The sequence below is a fragment of the Pempheris klunzingeri genome, chromosome 9 (genome assembly GCF_042242105.1).
Source record: "Pempheris klunzingeri isolate RE-2024b chromosome 9, fPemKlu1.hap1, whole genome shotgun sequence".
NCBI lineage: Eukaryota > Metazoa > Chordata > Actinopteri > Acropomatiformes > Pempheridae > Pempheris > Pempheris klunzingeri.
Window position 1 is genome coordinate 22,053,839 of NC_092020.1, and position 22,745 is coordinate 22,076,583.

At 41.3% G+C, this 22,745-nt stretch overlaps 1 protein-coding gene across 1 annotated transcript in view; it reads left to right on the plus strand.

Moving 5' to 3' along the window:
• Nucleotides 1-22,745, plus strand: part of LOC139206901 (LIM and calponin homology domains-containing protein 1-like) — an 89,749-nt gene continuing 67,004 nt past the window's right edge. The window contains exon 1 of the mRNA XM_070836508.1: nucleotides 1-102. Within this exon, the coding sequence (XP_070692609.1) occupies nucleotides 1-102 (102 nt within the window). The remainder of the gene's footprint in view (nucleotides 103-22,745) is intronic.

Consider the following 22,745-nt stretch of genomic DNA (forward strand, 5'->3'; position numbering starts at 1 on the left):
ATGGCAAGTCCGGCTGCAGACACAGGACCGTCTCATCAGCATCACCCCGAGACCGAGGCGGCCACAGACTCCGCGTTTCAGGAGGCGCAGAAATGGATAGAGGTGAGTCACGAGTGCAATTACTGAATTAAGTCCGCAGCACTTGGCCTCCCCTCCTCGCAGGTGTGTTGTTGTCCCCGTGTGGCCTTAGTTACTGGTTTGCAGCATGGATCTGCAGCGCCATCCCCATTAAACGGCAGTTTGATTTTATTGCTTCGTCACCTGTTGAAAGGTGACTAAACCTGCATTCATTTGGTTGATTCTAACGAGAAATACACATTTTTATCACTAAGAAATTGCTGTGGTGGGTCACAGTGTTGCCTGATGCTCAGTAATGCTTTTAACGCGAATATGTTGAGTTTATTCAATCCTCTGTTAATATAATTAGATCCTATAATGTCTGGTGTCTGGAAAAGTGAACACTCAGTGAATATCTGTTTTCTTACTCTCAAAATAGAAAGTTGCATTTATGACCTGTAATGACAGCTCACTGATGATGATATCTCCAATAGGATTCTGCACATACTTGCACTAGACCCTCCTGAATGTTGCAGCAGGCTTTCAGTTGTTTTTGGTGGGGGGGGGGCCTTTGTACAGTAGCTGTGGCTGCTGTGGGGCCTTGTGCGTGTTTGGCTGAAAACAATGAATGCATCATGTGGAATGGATTTTTGCCTCATTGCGAGCCTGGAGAACAATAATCACACAAACGAGGTTTTGTTCTGGGAGAATTTCAATCACGACACTTGCCTGCCCCCACTGCATTTGACTTTGTCATCCTGCAGTGGGCTGTCCTCTTGTCAGCCTTCGCCACACTGATGACTGGCCGATTATCTGTTGCATGTCGCTGGAATGCAGTCTCAGCTCTGCAGGTTTACATAAAGGCTTAAAAAATCTGATTTAAAGCCCAGTGTGGCGTGAAGTGTTTAAAACGTGAGTTATTCAGTGTAGCAGGGGTGTTGGTAAGGATTATGGGGCCTCCGCACAGGGGACAACTGTGTCCCCACCACCACCACCCCACCCCTCCAGAATCTCTGCTCATTTACATTTAACTAATCACGGACGCATTGAATGCATTACCTGTGGGTGCTAATCATGATTGGCTGTTACTACCACACTGTCATCAGTCATCGCGTGTTGACAGGAGAGCTGAATGATTAGTTGATAGAAACATGTATGATATTCAGTTAGTAATTACAGTAATATTCTCAACCAGAAATGTCAAATCATTTGCTTCTAAGGTAACATTGAATACTGTTAGTTGTTAACTAAATGTCTCAGCAAGAAAATATCTATTTTATATATATATTTTTTTGTTTGTTTGTAGTTTTCTACCGAGAGACATAGAGAACATAAAACTTTTAAACACAAGTATCAAATACTTTAGCACAGTTTTGTATGTGTGCTACGTTTCCACTGTTCAACTGTTAGTAACAGTGTAGAAGGAACTTTGTCTGATTTGAAACCATCCCTGATGGATTTTCCGACAAGAATCAATATAATGGAATATTATTGGTTACCAACACCTAACATCAGTTTATAAAGAGCACTATTGTATTGGCCCCCCTATTATTGTCATTAATCGTGTGAGTTGTAGGGCTGTGATATGACCAGAATCTCATATCCTGATACAGGCCTGGGTGGCTTCATAGCCAGAGAAAGATACATTTCACTGGGATGGAGCCACTGGACAATGCTGCCCTCTGTCACTGCGCTCAGTGAGCGACACGCCAGCGGGGACATTCCTCGATAGCTCGGCCCCTGCTCACGGCAGCGGGCCGGAGCCGTCGCTGAAGCGTAGCGCTTACTCTGCGGTACCCCCAACTAAGAGCGAGAGGAACTTAATCGGTCCCCCCTTTTTCCCCCCCCAGATATTTCTGTGTTTACCGGTGATGTCGTTTGCAGAGCTGGGTGCTCAGGAGCACTGAGGACAGTGTTTCACCGTGGACATGGTCATATACCAATTTGGTGGACAGTGCCTAACCCCATAGACCACGATATAGCATGTTTACTGTAAATTCAATGAATGAATAGTTTACATAAAATGACCACATGGGAAGACCTATTTCTTATTACAATTAGGAAAGTATACTCGACAAATAAAAGGTTCTTACCCATATTTCATTATTCTTCTCCTTTTTATTTAGAACGTTTGTACAAATTTTACACTTAAGCATGTAACAAAGCATAACATTTTACTGTAGAAATACTAAATGCAGTTTTTCTGGTTTGTGTCAGGCCTTTCATGCCCAAACTACGCAACAGGTGTCATCCCTCTTTTAGGTACGAGCTCTTAGTTTTGACTTGGCTGGTCGGAGTCTTTACCCCGCTCTGTGTCACATTCACTCTCCTCCGTTTTTGTCTCTTGCAAATTTCCTGCCTGCGTTTGTGCGATGCGAAAGAACACAGATCGTCGTCCAGACGGCGACAAATATTCTCGCAAAGTGTGATTTACGACACAGTGAAATAAACGAAAAGAGCGTAAAATGAAATGATAAATGTTTTTCTATCACGCGATATTTACCATTATATCGCTCAGCCCCAGTTGGATATTTGATAGATCCTGTGTGTGTTACTTAATTGGAATATCAGATTAACGGCAGACTAAAAATACAATGTATTACTTGAAACCAGATATGTCTAACAAGTTTTCTCTGTGCACCTGCACTGAGGCTCTGAATAATGCCAGTGTCAATATTAGTCCGCATGAATAGGCGAAGTATCGGATAATGGTATCGGTTAAGACCATATTGTTTCCTCCCTGTGTACGTATTAATCTGTATGTCATCGGCTGTCACACGACACTTGTCTTGGTAGCACTCTTTCGTTTATAGTGTTGTAAACAGTCAGATTACTCATTGCTGCAGTTTTAAAGAGTCTATAAAAACATGGATGCTTTTAAATGTTAACTCTGGATCTTACCAACAACCTGATATGTATTTATGTGTATCTATCACCGTACTGTGGTTAAACTAATAAAAGTGTATTACATCTCAAAGTAGGATTAAAAGTGACGGATCCCCTTTAAGAGTGTCAGGCTCCATTGCAGGCCTATTTAGCAGCACCAAACTCCTTGGAGGCACATATCAAATCTTTAAAAAGCTACTACTGACCTAGAATTTCCGAGGCAGATCATGGGCTGAGAGCTGAAAAGGTGCGGGTGAACTGATACGGCTCCCGTGTTGTTGCTCTTTTATCACCTTTACCCCATGGGGACTGATTCCATTACCCACACACACCTGGTGACGGTCCTTCAGTCACCTTAGGGGACCAGAGACAGGTCACTGGTTCCTGAATGAATAGAATTACACAAAGCCTCAGTCAGCATCCAAACAGCCTATGTTTGACTGTCATTTCCCAACTGCTGTGTCACATAATGTGAGGACTTCAGCCCAGGGGTTATAACAACAGGTCCCCTGTTTGCTATGTATTGTCAGTGGAAAGTCAAAACATGCAAAGAAACTCCAGCCAGGATCTTCACAGTGGTTCAGCAGTGGTTGGAAACTAAGCGTTAAGTCTCTTTGCCTGTCCTTTGTCCTCTCGTTTGTTTCACTGTGGGTTTGTACTCTCCGCAGACCCACACAGGCAATATTGAGTCCTTGATTGAGAAGATGTATCTTTGACTGCCGTCCTTTTTTAGGGCCTGTTCACACCAAGCATGTTGGACGTCAGTTTTTAAAAAGAAAACTTTAACAGTGAGGAGCAGTTGCTCTTTATTTTTGCTTTGTGTCAGCAGAATAGAATAATTTGAACTCTGCTGCACACTGGCTAACCACACAGAGACCCTTGAACGGCTGGTGAAAACCAGATTTATGCTTCTGTGTCAACACGTTCTGGTGGTCCAGCATCCGGAGCAGAAACTGATTTATTGTTCAGTGTATGATTTTATAATGGAGACTGCGGTAACACCACCATCACAGCAAATGGACACACGCTAAATTATCAGGCGGTGTCACACATTTATTGTACACCCAAAGTAATTCTCCATACGTGTTGCGACCTAGAGCCACGATAGGAGGGTTTGCACTGTAAATGACTATTCTAGACGAGGAAATGTAGAAGTATTATGTTTCTGTAAGATGACTCAATCTTCAACTTGAGTCATGCTTTCTTCAGTTTGAAAAGTCTCCACCAGCATTTGGAAATATGTAGGACTTTTGCACAGCCTGTTCAAGGTGGGAATGTTGTGCTGTTACTCTGTTTCGCTGTCCCCATAAAATGTATGAGCGCCGAACGGGGAGGCACTGTTGTTCTATCTTTCAACTGACAGCGGAGGAAGTAACAGCCAGATCAACATCTGTGCGAACAGGGTGAGCTGACAGGATGCGACGGGGGTGTGTGTGTGTCTCTTATTTAGGCCTGTTGTTCAGCGCTGATGTGTTACCCGTCATGGCCACCACCGCGCCTCTTTTGCTTCCAGAACACCAGCATGCTATCTAAAATCACACACTCAGGCAGGATTATGCCACCATGGTTTGGTCAGTGTGAAACAGCAAAGCGTGCGTGCTAACGGGTCTTCTTAAAACCCAACACCTTGACGACGCGTTCACACCTGCACTCATTACTTTACCTGCCGTTTCCTCTCACCATCTCGTCAGTAAGGCTGTCACTAATGACGGTGTTTAAGCTCCTCTGAACTTCAGAAGAAACAGACTGGCCCTTTGATGAGGGTGGAAACCTTCAGTTGTTTATGTTGATTGATTTGTGCCGCAGAGCCACGGGGTGTTTGTATGACAGAAACCCGACTAAATTATCTGACTAGTTCTTTTCCACACAGACGTCTTAGTCGTTTGATGAACTGGCTTCCTTCTGAATGGTCGTTGAGGAGGTTTTTGCTGTTGGCAATTTCTTATGAAGGCATAACTGTGAGAAAATAACTTTCTCAGAGTTGAGTAATTTCCTCACTGGCTTTGTTATGATTAAAGACATTTCTTGGAGGAAAAAAAACTCCCAAGTGATAAATTAACAGGAGCATGCATTGAAACAAATGCATAAAGTTGAAATTATGTTGCTAAAAACATGCATAGAGAAGCACAACTCATTTCGGCAAGTGGAATATACTAATATCATGTCATTTTTAAACAATGCCAAGTATGAAAGATTAACTTAGTGGAGTATTTTACACACTACTCCATTTAAAACGGAGATTTTGCCATGACAGCTGCCTCTGCACTTGTGTCTGCACAAAAGTAGAAGTTGGTCTGTCTCTGCACATTAGCTTGTAGTATGTGAATGTAGTTTATTTCTTGCCAGCAGTCATAATCATCCCATTTTAAGGCAGCAAATAATCCTTATTTTCAGTATTGATTAATCTGCCAGTTAGTCACTGTGTTCTTCTCTGTGCCTGCATGTCTACAAACATAAGGTATTACATGTGTGATGCTTAGTCTTTTCACAGTCTGGTCAAGTTTTGTGACTGAGGTCCCTGCAGAAAAGGGTCACAGTTGTTTGATACAACAAAAAATGTAGTGTGGTCTGTGGTCTTTACATGCTTTTTGCAAAATCTCCATGGTAATGAGTGTGATTCCCTTTTTTTTTTTTTGTTATGAATAGATGGCTGTTTAGTTGTCCGACAGTTCAGCTCAGTCCAGTTTTAATGCTTTTTATAGTTGTGTTATTTGAAAAATTTATAGTTTTTCCTTTTGGAAAATGTCCCTTCTTCCATAGCTTGTCTGAACTTGTTCAGCTTCTCTTCTTTATTAGTTCTCTATTGTTTCAGTATCTCTAACCCAGAACCCCCCACCTCCTCCTATCCAAGTCATGGCATGTTCTGGGGGGCCGTAAATAATACAAGGTTTCATTGTAACATGCCTGAAAGGGAAAATGATATCATCTACATGTAAATGGCTGATGTCATTCCACTGATACCATTGTGCTCAACAGTCAAATCACCACACTGGTCTGTTATTAGCTTAAGCACAGACATGGCTGTGAATGGAGATTTAATCCTTCTTTAATTCTGCTTTCTTTGTGTGTGTTTTTGGTATGTGTGCAGTGTTGTTACGTGTATGTAGAATACAGCTGCAACCTTGTTTTGGTATTTGTTCTTTTAAGTCACAAGTGAATCAGAAAAACATCTTGAGTTAATCGTGTAGCAAATCCTGTACAGAGAGGCAACGGCAGACAACCGAGAGACGATAGACAATCTCAATCCATCAGCATGCAACCATGAGTGAAATACTGACATTAAGGACCAACCTAAGCCGCCTGGAATGAGATACTTTATATGGGACTCGACTTGATGACAGCTCCTGGTGTTTGCTACGGAAACATTGAATTAAGGAGCCAGGAAATGATGGACCGGGCCAAGCAAACAGGGGGAAAAGGGGTTATGGCTTCCAAGAACCCAAAGAATTTTTTAATGGTGAGGATGATCCTCACACTTTATAAGAACAAAATGTCATCTGTCCATACTTCCATATGCCTACTTAGGTATAAGATGCTTTAATGTTTTGTGGTTTTAAATAGTGGTCGTACATTGTGTCAACATTATATCAGTAGATGAAGGTTTTTGTTAATGGCTCAGCCTTGGTTGAAATTCTGTGTTTGAGCACATAGTGGAACGAAACACGCAGAGGGTGCTGTTATTGGTGAACAAACTTAAGTTTTCAGAATGAAAGGGACCATGATGTATGAATGTTTACCAATGCTGCAGTCCACACTCATACAGTATGTGTTCATGTAGTCTTTGTTAACACAGTTGGTCCTTTGCAATAAGAAAATGTTATGATGACTTATTAGTGCGTCTTAAATGTGGGCATCTGCTAATTGACATTGTTGAGACTGTGCAGGTAGAATCGTGATGCCTCAAACTGCCATTTTAAAGTGAAAACGTCTTTTATATCTGACACAAACTGGAATAGAGTGCTGCAGCGATTACTTATTTTTGTAGTTCAACCCTGAAGTTAGCATCACTCGGGTTCCCCTGACAAAAAGCCAATGAGATTTTTCCACTGTCTTTTGGGTTATTGCAGTTTAAGACACTTTAACCTTTTGTTTATCAAGTGAACACCACTCTATGATGTTTGGAGCGTAAATTCAATCGGTGTAAGTACAATTTAAAATAAAATAAGAATGCGATTGGGAAAATTTACGAATCTGCAAGTTGTAAAGTTTGAGTTAGAATAGTTTGTTTTTCTAGTTTTAACACAACAAGAGGCTGTAAATGCAGACAAGTAAGTACATGAGTTTCCATTCCATGATAACCTCTGTGGTCACATTTAGCCACTAGTTAGCAACCTCCTTTTGTAAGACACATAAAAGCTTCAAAATTCAAGAGTGGGGTACTTAGTCACGTATTTTATGTCCTAGAATAAAATGAAAATCTCTTAAGCTTGTGTTAACCACAGACCTTACTTCAGGCAACTAACAAAAAACACATTAAAAAAAAACCCCTTGATTTTGAAACACGGAAACCAGAAGTGAGAAAATGTGAGGTTTTTCTTGACACATTCCTGCAGCACTCCATTCTTTGCTATTGTGATTAGATAGTTCATAATGCTTTGTGAATTACATTTCAGACGCTCTTGATGTGTACCCATGAGAAAACCACCATTGTCCCTTTCCTTATTTTCAAAGAGCAGCATGACAGTTTAGCGAACCAGGCTCCTGACCAAAAGGTCACACGGTCAATCTGACAGCCGTCTGTCCGTCAAAATGTCCTTGAGTGACACATAGTGAATAACTGGATTAGCTTCATATGTGCACTTTAAAATGTTAATGCTTTGAATCTGCACTAGTAAGGACTGTTTCCTTGTTGGATGTCTTGACAGCAGCAGAAAAGAGCAATGCAATGCAGCACACCTCTCTGTGTTTGGCCTCCGGCTGTTTTGGAAATCCAGCGCCATGTGCATAGAAATTTCGCTCCTGAATTCATGCATGATGTCATTCTCAGTTTGGGGGCATTGTCATTCTTTCCTACAGAATGGACCGATGTGTTAAGTGCTCAGCTTTCTTGTCAGTTTTTCTCCGTAGATGATATGCACTGCTATGACTACAAGCCACTGAAGCATGTTATTTTTTGACAGAAGGGTTTAGGATAGGTGGAGGACGTCCCCTTCATCACTCACCTTGGTGCTCTAATGAGCTGGAAATTCATGGTCTACCACAACCTCTGCCCCCCTCCCCCCTTTTCCTCTCTGCGTATCTTGAGTGTTGCACTTAGGGTGCACAGTTGAATGTATTACTCCAGGATGAGAATCTATAGTTGAAACAGGGACATGAACTGCGACACGAACTTGTTTTGGCTTGTTGTTCTTGTGTGCATTGAGTCTAATCTTGTTTTTCCTGTAATGTGCAGTATTCTGAAAAAAAAATTTCCCTGCGGGGGACAATAAAGTCTAAGTAACTAACCAACTGACTAAATGTATGTTGTAATTACAGGCATGTTTAAAGAATTTAGACACATGTGGATAATGAGTCTGATTTCTTGGCAGACAAAAAAAAGTGACAAGATAGGGTGCAATGTAAAGCTGCAGACTGACACCGCAAGATGCTACTCACTGTGATCTTGAATAGACTCAAACACAATGTTTATGGCATAAAATACTGTATTCTCTGAAGTCTTGTTGAATGAGTTTTATTGGCCACAGTAGTAGTCATTTGCCATTTATTATTTGGCTGTAGCTCAGTGGTAGTGCTGGTTTGATCTCCGGCTCCAATGAGTCAGCGTGCTGTAGTGTCCTTGGGCAAGACACTGAACCCCAACTTGCTCCTGAAGCATAGCTGTAATGTGTGAAAGAATAGTCTCCTCTAACTTAGATTGAGTGAGTGATTGATGGGTGAATGAGGATGTGATGTAAAAGCGCTTTGAGTGGTCGAAATGACTAGAAAGGCCATTTTACCATTTATGTTGTCTGAATTCAAGCATCCAAAGCAGCTATTGATTGAACAGGGCACAACATGACCACCTACGTTCTGCTCAGCTATAAGTGACACAAGTGCAATATAAAATTGGCTATTGCAGTCTTGATTTAAGCTCATTTTTTGCCAGTGCATAAATCAGCACTACACAGCTCCAGTCACTCACTTAAATCCCTGAAAGTAAGATGCTAATCACTAATCTTGTGGTTATGATCTTCTTAATCTCAGCAGAAGCCTTCTGTCTTCCAGGGAAAAGAGTTGGTGTGTTGACACGTGGGTATTACTGAAACGGCAACAACATGGGATTTAATGTTTAAGAGCAGCAGATTGATAGCCGCGTCATTACACAGATATGTCTTCTGTTACTTCAACCCCCCCCATGCAACATTTTTTTCAAATTCACGAAATACTTTTTAAATAGTGAGTGCTATGAGAGGCATGTCTGGTATGGCATGGTATGTTGTCACAATCCAGCAGACTGAGATAGTTTGTAAAGAGAATGCCGTGGCATACAGACACAAATCCACATGGTGTGACAGAGATGCAGTTGTCAGCATTTGGGTCCAGATGGGTCTTTATGAGCACACACACACACACACACACACACGCATGTTAGGGGTGAGGGGTGAGAGGTGATCATGTAGCGGATTAACAAAGTAGATGGGAGATTAGCCCCCTCCTTCTTCACTATGTGTGCATGTTTGTACGGTTGCGTTCGTGCGGTCACACAACATGAATCCACTAAAAGTTATCCCACGTTCCCTCCCATCTGCTGAATTTAATGATTATTTTTGCTACAGGTGAATCTGCCGATTATTTTCCTCGATTTATGCATTCATTGTTTTTTCTATGAAAAATTTTAAAAACAGTATAAAATGTTATAAAATATCCTAGAGCCTATCGTCAAAGGTCTTAATTTGTCCAACAAATAGTCCAAAACCAAAAAACAACAACAAGATATTCAATGTAAAAGTAGTACATTTTCACATTTGAGAACCTGGAACAATCAATTTTTTGTTTGATTAGTTTTCTGTTTCTTGACTAATCGATTAATCGTCTAATTGTTGCAGCTCCAATTGTCAGGGAAACCTTGGCCAATAATGACCACAGTTTCATATTTTCTGTAGCATATCTTTAAGGTGAAGCCACTGGTGATCCATTGTGGCGTTCATGTGTGTCCTGCCCATGGCTGATTTGTGTGATGCCCTTCATGTCAAGGAGCTTTCAAATAAGGCCGTAGATTCGTTGGCAGCTGTTCATTTCCAGTTAGGACAGAGTGGGTATTTGAAGGCTCTACTTGCCAAAGTGGACGCACACAAGAGATGTGCTGTTCTGAAGCACAGAGGTACAGAAAAGCCAAGTGGCTCAACTTATCTAGTAAAAACTGCAGGTACTTCATTTCACAACCAAATATATTCAAATAAAGCATGACACAGGACCAGGTGAAAGCACCTAAACCAGTTAGGTTGATGATAGCTTATCACAGACAACAATATTCTTACAAAACCCGTATTTTTACTCCTTTTATTCTTTCATAGTCAACATGACTTGTTTTTTTCAAGGGCAAAAAGTTGGTCAGTTGCCCAAGAAAAGCCCTTATTCAAATGAGACTACTGCAGGCTTAAGGAAAAGTTTTATGTGCTCTTTAATGAAAAGCCAGGACTTGCTTGCAGTGCTTTATTTTCTACAATATTAAAGAGTTCAAAGAGAATTTTTGAAAGGCTTCTTCTGTCTGTGACGTGTGATAAGATTTACTAATGCCAGACTTCTTTTATTTGACAACTTTTAACAGGTTTATGAGTAGAGTGTAAAGGATCAGAAGTTGTTGTGCAATGTGTTAATAAATCACATCTGAAATCTAAAGTGTTTATAGTTGTTCCAAACAGCTACACTCAAAGGCCTGAAGGAGTGAAAAGCTGCGTATTATAGATAGAATGAGAATTGCGATGTCATTTTAAAATGGGGATAACGGTGCTCGTTTAGTCTCCCTGGAGTTATACACAGTGATGCACTTGGTTGTTGACATGAAAAGTGACAGACACAGTTCAGACCCTGGCTCCTGTCCGCCCTCTGCTCAGCTGATCAATCAGAAACGGGTGTAAAGGTTTTGGAAGGCCTTACAAACAGTCCCAGTGGAGCACATTGGCCCCTTTGAATCAAAATCCATGTGCCGCACAATGTCAAAATGAGTGATTATGGCCAAATTACACGTTAGAATGAAGTGACAGCGGAGTCGATCGCTGCACACAACATCTTTTATGCACCTTGACAAGCGCTACAACAGGAGGGGCGATAGCCAGCCCCAGGAGGAGAGGAGAGAGAGCCTGGATAAGAGCTAAGCTAAACCAGCTTGTACATAAGGCTGCTCCTAGCTAATGTCCGGTCCCAGGAAGCTCGACTGGATAAAATGGTACTGAGCAATGAAAAATCAGAGACCTACAGTTTTGCAGACATCTGGCTTCATTGCATCGCCCTGGATCAAGCTACTAACAGTATTACAGCTACTATGAACAGGTGCCGAAGGAAAATAGATAGTTGCATAACCTAGTCAAAGCATGACCAAACCCTACTCCAGATGCATGCTAGGAGAGACCAGTGCAACACTGAATTTGTAAAGTAAATGGCTTGACTTGATAGATGGATGGGATTGTAAGACAGCTACTGAAACCACTGCACTGAGATTATGAGCTGCTCAGTCTGGATGTCCCTTTGACTTCCCGGCGTTGCGCTCACGTCTGTGTGTGACTGATGCTTTAAGTATGCCTGTGACAAGGTGAACTTCATCTTGTTCGACTGTCAGGTCTGTGTGCCCATGCACTGAAAGAAAAAAAAAAAGGGCTTTCAAGGAGGAGAGCGCAAGACAGCCTGGCACTGAAACTGCAGTGCGACATACACACACACACACACTCACACACATGCACACACACTGATGTAAGAAGCACCAGAGTGAAGGGGGTACAGCCGGCAGTGTGCCAGGGCTGCACAGCCACTCTCTGCAGGGAAGCTGTTAACAATTGTTGTTACTTGCCATACCAGCCAGTGCACCTAATGCTTACTGTAAAAAGAAACATAACTGACAGATGCTGACGGCTTGTTCCCATGCATGTAGAGAATACCTTCATCCAAAACGACTGGCATTATTACAGTAGAATGGGCTTATAATTATGCCTGTCTTTTCCCCTATGTGTACATGGATCTGTCTTCATGTCTGAAACTGGCTTTTCTGGGGGGGAGTCTACATGTCTACTGTGGTTGTGTCCAACAGTAGATTGGCAAGCCTGATGTCAGACTCTCTGCTCCTTGATAAAGTAACTAAGAAAATGCAGTCCTGGTATATTGATGAGACATTCAAGGGGAAAATAAAATCCAATGAGCCAGAGAAACTTTCCTTCTGGTTGTCTCCGCAGCTGTTCCAATTAAGACATTGCTATTAATCATTTTCTAAAAGAAAAACAAAGCCTATCCAAGGCACTCTTGAAGTAGAATTTATTATGCAGTGTGCTGTGGTACTTCCTCATAAAAGCCACAGCATGTCCGAAAAAGCCTCCCAGTCATTTTCAGTTCATAATACTCCCTTGAACTAACCACAAAATGAAAGCTCAAGTTTTACTTGGACCTGCTTTCTTTTTTTCATTCAAGCAACATTATTCAGCCATTTTACTTTGAAATAACAGCAACAAAATCTTTTTGACGGTACACTGACTTGAAACTGAGAGAATGTCCCCTCTTTCATTCCCTTTCCTAAAAGCCTGTTCTTACACTATGTAGGGTACGAACTCCTGTGAGAGGTGCGTAACTTTTATGGCACTACATCACACACCACCAACTGTAGTTTTCAGCTAGTTAGAAGCAGAAGCTCGGCCGATATTCTGAGTACGGACGTGGACATGGCTGAGACAAAGAGACTGAAGAGGATGTTGACGGAGGAAGCTAAGAAGAGAAAAAGAGGGGGCGACCAATCTAGAGGCGGGACTAGACTAAATCTCGGACTGGCTTTTAGTCATTGCTGAGAGCTTCGCAAATGTAAGGCTGCAAGACAGATGTTGGCACGATCTGTCCCATTTTCTTTTAATTAATCAGTTGAATCTAATATATTCAACACTGTCCGTGTGAAATAGATACAGGGAGAACGCAACCATACCTGAAATCTGCTCTGTGCAGTTACTATCACCACCAATAAATATGCCACCTCCTCCGGTTAGATTTTCTCGACCCATTTTAGTCACAAGCCTTTTCTCAGTCTGTGCCCATAAATACAGACTCTGTCGTGGAATCTGCCATCAATCTATTGACTGCCCTCATCGAAGGCAATGTGGGTCACTTTGCATGCCTGTTGTTAAACTCAGATTTATGGATTGTTTTGTTTTTTGGTAATTAATTTGCTTAGTTTTCATTAAGTGCCCAACAGTAGCAGGTTGTCTTTGTAATCAACAGCTTTCTTGAATACATGTGAAACTCAATTGTGAGCGATGAGAACATGAGCGATCTTTAACACATTAGATGAGGTGTTGCTCACACTCACACTATTTAGAGCTGTTCTTAGCAGGGCTATGGGACTGTTTGATAGATAGGACAGAGTCTGATGTTTCTCCACCGTCCAGGGGATGTTTCTAATTGGGTCATGCAGGCTGAGCTGGTTTCCTAGTTTTCAGAGTTGGGGCACTTGGGAGCTGCGCTCTTTCTGACTATCAAGGGAGCGAGCGCAAACTGCACTGGATGTCAGGCTGACTGACAGTCTCATAGCAACAGTGTAACATCATACTATGAGACGGCCTTTTTCTTCCTGCCTCTCGGCCTGCTCTGATCTATTGTACATGACTTGGTGTTATTTCATGTTGTGTGTCCTTGAATTGGCCCGAGGTTTTGACTTGAGTCTTCCATGTTCATTTGGAGACAAACTGCCTTCTTCGTGTGATTTCAGGAGTTGAAAGCAATAGAGACTCTTCAACCTCAGTCAGCGAGTTTCAACTTTGAGGAAGAAAAGTGACAGCATTGTGAATTGGGCAGATAAATCCAGCGAAAACGTGAAACTGTTAGACACTATTTGCAATAGATTATTATTACCATTATGAGTTTTTGTGCACTGCAGAGTCAGACAGTTTGAGTCAGGTCCGGCATGAATGGAGGCTTTTATAACTGAGTGGGATGGCTTTCATTGTCTCACTCACACGATGCTATGCCCACTCACCCCAACATTCCTGAGCCCCTCAATCCCCATTCCATTCAAACACATGTATACACATCCACACACACTCCCAGGGCTCCCCAGCTGGTCGCCCCCCAACAACAATGCATGCTGTCACTACACTCTGGAAAGTGACACAATCGTCTCTCAGCTGACTGGCATTTGTCTGGACAGGACTGCATGATGCAGCATTGCTTTCACTTGTGAATTTCTCTCATATTAGAGCAGAAGCGAATTTCTATGTAGTCTACATGGCATCTGTGCATGAACAGCTACAATCTACAGGACTTTATTCATGAATTCTATACATTTGTTTTCAGAAATTGTATTAAAAATGTTTCTACTCATCAACCTTTCCTTAGATAATATTGTAAAGGAGTACACCGTTTTGTCTCTTTGGTTCAGCTGCACTGTTAAAACATAAATAGCACAGACATCAACATCTTTGTGCCACAATAGTACTAGCTTGTGATTCATTTTTGATTTTCTTTTTTTTACCCGAAAACTATTTAGTTTGAGAGTTTGGTCGTGTGGTCATTGAATAAGTTTATGGGAGAAGGGTATTGAGATAGAACTGTTAGTTTCCTGTCTGCTGTGCTGACATTGCTGACTCTTTTATATTAGTGTTCAGCAAGAACCATTCGCTGATATTTGCATTAGAATAAGTGTCTAGCCAAGGTTCTTTCATGCTTGCTCTTCTGTTAGATATGATTTGGTCATAGCGCCCCAGTATAGATATGTTAGTTAGGTCCTGAGGCAGACAGGAGTCCTTGCAGTGAACTAGCAACCTAAATGTAGATTCTCACCACTCAATTCACATTTTAGTGTATTTATGTGTAAAAGAAACATTTATTGGGTGTACAAGAATGAATCCTTCAGGTTGATGATCTCCCAACGTCATGAAGTTTAATTGGCAGGGTTGGAACGATGTCTCCAAAAATGTAGTCTCAGCAGATGTTAAGTAGTAAAACCTGTCTGTTGAATTATTCTAACAGGGTCTGTTGCTGCCACACTCACTGCATGAGCATGTGTAAAATGGAGAGGAGTTATAACAAGAAAATGACTCTGTCCTTTTTTGTATTTCATTACTTTTTCTTTTTTGAGCAAGGAAAGGGGAAATGGTTTGTCAACTTTATCGTAACTACTATACCAGCTCTAGTTTAAATAATGTATCTAAAATATTTTTCCATTAGCATCAAGAGGGCATCTACATCTGATTCATTTGTTGTTCTGTGTGGGGCTTTCATGGGATAAGTCTTTAGGCAAAAGACATTTTTTTTGATACAAGAGACAGCAAATGAGCAGAACAGAAAAGTAAAAAATAAATGACTCCACCTGCTGTCTGGGAACTTAAACCTTGTTGACTGAAAATTCAAGGGAATGAACACCATCTAATTGGCTGTATTGTTTGATCTACAAGCATTGTCTCCTTCCTTTCTGCCTGCTTTGCTTCGCATGGTTCATAGATTAAAACAACGACTTGGTTCTTTTAATTTGAACACTATGATGCGTCCACTTTCTCTGTGTTTTCTATATCTCTCACCCATTTCGTAAAATCCTCTACCCAGGCAGCTATTACTACGGTTTACTGCCTTAGGAGTGTAGAGATAAAGTGGAGCGATAACCTGCCAATGTGTATCCACAAGACGGTATTAGCAGTAGGGAGACAGAAGAGCCCAAATGAAACGCATGCAGAAAACCTCATTTCTTAGGAGTTTAGATGTGATCAGGCTCGAGGACACACTGGATGGTCCGCCTATTGTAATTTTACACACTAATGCTTAAGCTTTCAAATGTAATATCTAAATTTAGTATGCTAATGTCTGTTGTTCTGTTGTGCTGTAATGCTAGAGTCATTAGTGAAGCTAAGCCCCTGGGTAACATCCTAATGTTTAGCTTAACATATCAGTCACAGACAGAGAGAGGGAGGTAAATATATGAAGTTTTAAAATATTAGTGTAATTACGCAGGGGCATCATACAAATAGTAACAAAAAGTTAGAATACAGCAACCATTCTGTCAGCTTTGTCAACCAAAAGCTAGAGGATTCATTCAGTTGTCAGTTTTGTGTCGCACAGTTGCGACAGCCTGGCAGGGTGAAGGGTTCAGATTTCCACTGAGCCCATCCAGGCTGAAAATACAAGCACTCTCTGTTGTGAAGGGGATAAAAGCATCCGCTAAATGGCATACGTTTGACTTGTACAGTAGGAGTCCTGTTCTCCCCCACTGCAGCAGGTCAGCCCCCGTGTATTGACAGCAGCAGGCAGAGGTCTCCCCAGGCTCCATCAGGCCTGGACCACCGCCAGTCCTGCAATTCAGGCAGACTGTCTGTTAAATGTTGGCAACAATATGATTGTGACAGGGCTTTTAGCAATTTTCATTTAAGCACAAACCCAATATACACACTCTCTGCTGGAACACCTCTTAGATCAGCGATGAGGAGCTTACTAGCCAACTGAAGCCCTTCATATGCCGTCTAAAAAGGGGCCCTTTTTGTCTTTCTGGTCCAAAAAAAGCCTGCATTGAGTTGAATTACACAGACAAAAAAAGTGCTGACAGGCTTAAAGCTCTTTAATATGCATGCACCTCAGTGAGTGGCATTGAGTTCTATAGCTTTGTCGTATGTTTTAATGCCGATGATGTTCTTTGGCGTGAGTACCACCCTGTTTGTGCCCCAACTTTCACCTCTGCATTCTTTAAGTTATTCTGAATTTATGTTTAGCTGAAGGAATATCACACAACAACCCAACATTAAGTGACACGTTTCTTTTTAATTACGCAATCTGTAATAACACCAGATATAAAATGTCTACAAACAAAAAGAAATGGTGCATGATGGATATACTATGAGAGCTTATAGAATAATCGCATAGGGTAATATAGTTCTGTTTCCTCATCGGGTTGTTGTATGGAATGCAGTACAGCCCACCGGAGACCAAAACACTGGCAGTTCTCTTACTGCAAGCCTTCCTAGTTAAGAGTGTCAACTAAATACCCGCAGTGGAATGGCTTAGCTTACAGTACCGGTCTCTTGAGTGCTGTTATCCCCATCAGCTTGCTGGTAGCAGGGGATAAACTCTAATCCTGACTAATCAAGCTGGCTGCACCTCCCTCTTTTGGGGGCAAGCATGACATTTCCTCTGGGTGGCCTGAGTCCAACTTTGGCGCTATCAGTAAAGAGAGATAAGGAAGCTTATCTGTAAGTGTTACCTTTGCGCCTTTTGAATTTCTTGTCATTCGTCACCTGTAATGCCGGCATTTAGAAAATATAAAGGAAAATTTGAATTTATCACTAAAAAAAGTAGCTATGGATGATGTACTTATCAGCCGTTGTAGAAATGTTACGTCGCTTAAGGTCTCCAGCTAAATGCAATGCAAAGTGTTGAATAGAATGATTAAATCAAAAGCTTTGTGTTTTGGTCTGATTGATCTAATCTAACTGTTTCTACTGTTGCTTATTTTATTTATTTTTCTTTCTATTACTGCTTATCTTGCCCCTGCCTCTGTTGCTGCTGTAATATGTAAATATCCCCCTATGGGAGATCAATAAAGTCTATCTAATCTAATCTAATCTAATCTAACTCACAGTTCATGGAGCTCAAACTTAGTACATATGCTGACATAACATTTTCTGGTTTTAAGCAAACTGACATGTAACATCCTCTCTGTTGTCTGCTCCCAAGTGTGTAGGCCAACACAGTCAGAGGTTTTAAACACAATATTAAAAGTTATGCGCTGTCAGCTATAGACTGTTAATGCTCTCAGTAACGTAAGCAGTCATTCTAACAGCTACTAAGCAACTTATGCAATTTGAGCAAAGCCTAAGCTTCAGTCAAAGAACCTCCCCACATTTTAGGCGTAATAGTTGTTGTGAAACATTGCAAACATTGGTCCTGGTTTTTCCATGTTTGTCACATGGATTATTACAGGACACAACAATTAGTTGACTCCCCTGTGCAGTCGTTGTCATCATTGTATTTCTGGTGTAACTAGATATTTAGCCTGGCAGTCACTTGTGTGTTTCTTCATGCAGCTCACCTCTTTTCTCAGAAAAAATATTTGTCTGTCTGAAAATGTGTGATAAAGGTGTTGATAGATTAGTGAAGAATCTCGTACACGCACCTAAACAAACAACACATGTACATCTTTGTCAAATAAATGACTCAGATATTGACTGTGCCCAGCTTCAATGTGAATATTTGCTGGTTTTCCTCTATACATTTTCTGATTACCTTTTAGGTTTTAGATTAGTTTGAGTGTTTAGAAATGATCAGCCGCATTTTCCCTGTTTTCAGACATTTGATAGACCAAATGATCAATGAATGATAATTAGTCAGCAGATTAATCGACATTGAAAATAAACTTCAGTTGAAATCCTGGTGCAATATTGACTTGCAGATATCAGTTTTGTTCTCCAATATGTAATGCAAGTATTGTCATCTTCACTTTGGATGGGTTAGTTGTGAAATGTGATGAAGTAACGTCAATTGTTTATCTCAGCTTAGTATGCTCAGTGAGTATTAATACATGGAGTGGTTGTGCTCTAAAGGGAGATTTCTTTAGCTGAAGCTATTTAGTGACATTGTGATCTGGAGTATCTCACCCCACCTACAACTCCCAGAGCATTTAGACAGTGAACTCTGTTATTTTGTTGTTACGGAAGATGCTGTATCGGTCCCAGGACTCTTTTCTAAAATCCCTGAATCCCTGGGGAGAGGTACAATGGCAGGATTTCTGTGCATATGTGGCAAGGAAAGCCTGGCTCCAGTGTTTCCTTTTCTTAATGGGACCCCAGTCCTAACTTGGACTGACAGACGCCCACGTTCCCGCGGGTGACAGAGGGGCTCAACCTTGGGAAACTGCCGGGGTATAGGGGTTTCATTACCTTCTACTTACTAATATGTAAGAATTTTAGTCTATAATAGGGGATAGAGAAGCTATTTCTAAGCTTTAAAGTCATTAAAGCTCCAAAATGGTCACATGTTCTGCAGTGTCTTCCAGTGACAACATCAATCCAAGATAATCTCCATACATTTACACACTTTTACTTTGTTCAACTATTTCAGCAGATTCAACCATTTATAATGCGTTTTGGCTTGTAATGCTGGAAGTCAGTCAGAGTTTGGGGGGGCCGAGAGGAACTCTGTCTATAAAATAACATCACACAAAATGCTGCGAGACATTCATGGTTTTCGCACCCAGACCCACGATCAGGTTGTCATAGTTTCTAATAATGCGGTACAGTGAGGACACAGACATTTCATACAGGAGATGAGTGCATATGTGGATCTACTGATGGCCGTTCAACCAGAGATGGACCCGTTCACATCAGAGAGCCTCCACTCTGTTTACTGTCAACAGAGACTCAAGTCTGCAGTGTAGTTTTTACACTTCACTGATAAACCTAAGAATTACACAGACTTACTTCAGGCTTCAGGATCAAACAGTCAGTTTTTGTTTTATGTCCGTATATGCAACCTCTTTCTGTCTGTCGGGGGGAGTACAGTACCATTAAACATTATTAAATTAAAACTTTGCCAAAGCTCAAGAAAACTGAGGAAGCTCTAGTTACCAGATATATTTCATATTCAATATATATAATTAGATCACTCAACCTGTTTTATTAATGGCCATGTGTTACTCTACAGTGGCAGTAATCGCAATTACCTAATGTACTCTGACTGAAGCTGGCTGAATTGATCTCTCCGGGTCTGTCTGAGGTGTTGACCATGTGCCCTGATGTCTTTTAGTTACTTTGATTAAGTGGGTCTTTTGAAATATACTCTAAGACTAATACATATTAATGATAAACAGATCTTTTCTAATACAAATACTAGTGCATTATGTATATAAATCCCAATAAAAAAAAAAATCATCTTAAGTTTAACTTGATTCTAGGGGGTGCTGCAGCACCTTGAGCACCCCCACTTCCCTCGTCCATGGAACCAGAAGTAGCCAATTTGCCTTTGGATAGTCAAAGTCTTTCTTGTTTTATTGTCTATTTATCTTACATATTTCTGAACAGTAAGCTTTAGCCAACCTCACAGTGTGTTTGCATTTTGGGAATTGCAGTAGACGGTTATGTTGAAGGTTTAATGGGAACCAAATTGTAATGGAATTAGTGTTGAGTTGCTCAACATGATTGCTCTACTGGCCAAAGAGTGTCTCAAACATCCAACACTGGTGAGAGCAGAAGCCATTGTAAACATGCTGATTAACCCCCATTGTGCTCCAGTGTTGACACAGTATGTCACTGAAGCTCCTGATTAGTTCAGCCTTGCTGAGGACAGCGCTTGGTAATGAGAAGAGAGGACAGCAGGTCCGAACGTGTCCAAAACGAAGAACAGAATCTTATCACATTGAAAGCTTAGAGGGGTTTTTGTTTGTTTTGGCTGGTATACTGGCCTCCCGTTCTTGAAAAATGACAGCAGGAAGATGAATCTCATCATCCCTCCTGTATTTACCAAAATCTTAGGTCTGTTGCCTGGATACTGTACTGAGCGTGGTGCACTACATAAGCAGGCTGCCAAATCTTATGTTGCTCAGTCTCCAAGAAAAAAACATTTGGGTTACAGTTCACTAATTTTGTAGCGAAAACAGTTAGAAGCAGTGAGAACTTAACTTGAAGCTTGAGCCCCATTTATATCGGATTAAAATTGGCTGGGGACATTCAGTGATTTTAAGTCAAGCAAAGCAATTGTCAGTGATACTAATCTGGTACCTGCAGTAATTGGGTGAAGGCAGAGGTCTCGTGGTAATACTCATGATTATACTGGTCCCATCAAACTCCCAGTAACACAAGTTGTATTTCGACCTAGAAAGGAAGGCAAAGGGGACTCTGTAGAGTGGTACGTAATTCAGTTCAACTCCAAGGTGTGGATATCTTCAACATGATCATCAGGTATACCCAAAGTGAGCCCCAATGCTCAATAAATGTAGCTTTTAAAACCTAGCTGATCTAATTCTGGCGTTGAGATGTCCATCCGAGCAGGTCAAGACTGTGGCGTCTGTCTGACTGTGGCTCCCAGTGTGGCCGCTGGCTGGATGTTGCCCTTGGACTGATGGAGACTGTAGCAGGCAGGATATTGGAGACTAGTGGAGGCCCCTGGAAAAGCCCCGCTGCTTAGGAAGCTTAGCTGGCCTCGACACGGAGGCTCTTTGTTTCTGATCTTGCAGAGCTGTGGGGGGTTGTCACTAAAATCCTAGTAGGTATGGGATGTATGGTGAGGTAAGGTACCGTTGGTTCTGCATAGGTTGGTTATTGTGTAAAATCTGAAACCACCAGTTTGGATGTTTTTGATGTACGTAGACCTACGCAGAGGCCTTAATTGTTCAAAGGGCTGTCTCAACTGTAAGGTAGTGTCTTTGATCCATGAAAATGACGGTAGCTCTTGTCCCTGTGTGCTTCATCAACTGAACACCTACTTGTTTATCCACTGGAGCACTCACTTCCAGATTTTTCAGTGTTATCATTACATTTCATGGAAGCCGAATATCAGTTTCATACTTAATCTTTCAGCTGTGCTCCTTTGTGTATTTGTTAACACCTTAACTTCCTGTATCTAATTTCACTAAAATGAAAATGCATGTGAAGTGTGCTGGGTTAGTAGAATGGGGATTTGTAACTGCACACCCAGGGTAATAGCTAAATGGAAGAGACGGCATTTGTGCCACAGAGGGGAGTTCAGAGGATCCTGGAGCGTGCACTGAGTAGAAGGTTTTGAAGGTTCATTGCTCCTCAGACACATCTCCTAAAGCCAGCGTGGGGCAACACAATGAAAGGCCTGTGTGTCCTTGTCCCACCCAAATGATCTCCCTGGCCATCTAAAGGGACATTGTTAGTGTTTCTTTCCACCTCACTTTCTTCTCAGCAGGCTTTTACCTGGTGGTAGATTAGTTCTGCAGAGAGAGCAGAGGGTTATCAAATCTTTAAAGGCCCAATCCATTCCAGATCCAGATTTACATCAGACAAAACAGTCACACTGCCACCAAAAACTGGGGCTGGCTATTACACTTGTAAAACTGACAGCCCTTTTCATATAGAAAGACAACAATTACAATCAACTAATCTAAAGTGTATATAACCAGATTTTTGATCGTTAAACAAAAAGTTAATAAGTGACAGTTATATAGTATGACAGTATAACTCTATTTTTCTTGAAATCTTACATTTCAGTAAGGGAAAGTTTGAGCACTGGTGACTTCAAATAGCGAGACTGCGATACTATGAACCATACCTCACCGATATCAGATGTCATCTTGCTGCAAACAGCACACCCATTCATATCAACCTGGTCACTGTTTTGCCAAAGGAAATACAGCGAAGTAAAGAGGAATGTCTGAGTTTAGCTTTTTCTAGATGGAATACTTGCATACTTCTTTATTTGAGATTTAAATGTAGACCAAAATGCAAGTGACACATATTATTTCTCACCAGTGACTTAAACTCATCCAAGAATTAAGTCTTGGATGCAAGTCTGCAGCATCATTTTGTAGTAGTTTGTAATTTTAATGGTGGCAACCATTTTAGGCTTTTGCGTTTGATGCAGCACCTTGCTAGATGATATTACTTTGCATTGCAACATAAGCTGAGCCAGTTTTTTCCCCCTTGGGTGGGCTTCCCTGCTGTGCAACACTACTGGACTGGTTCCATTTAAACCAG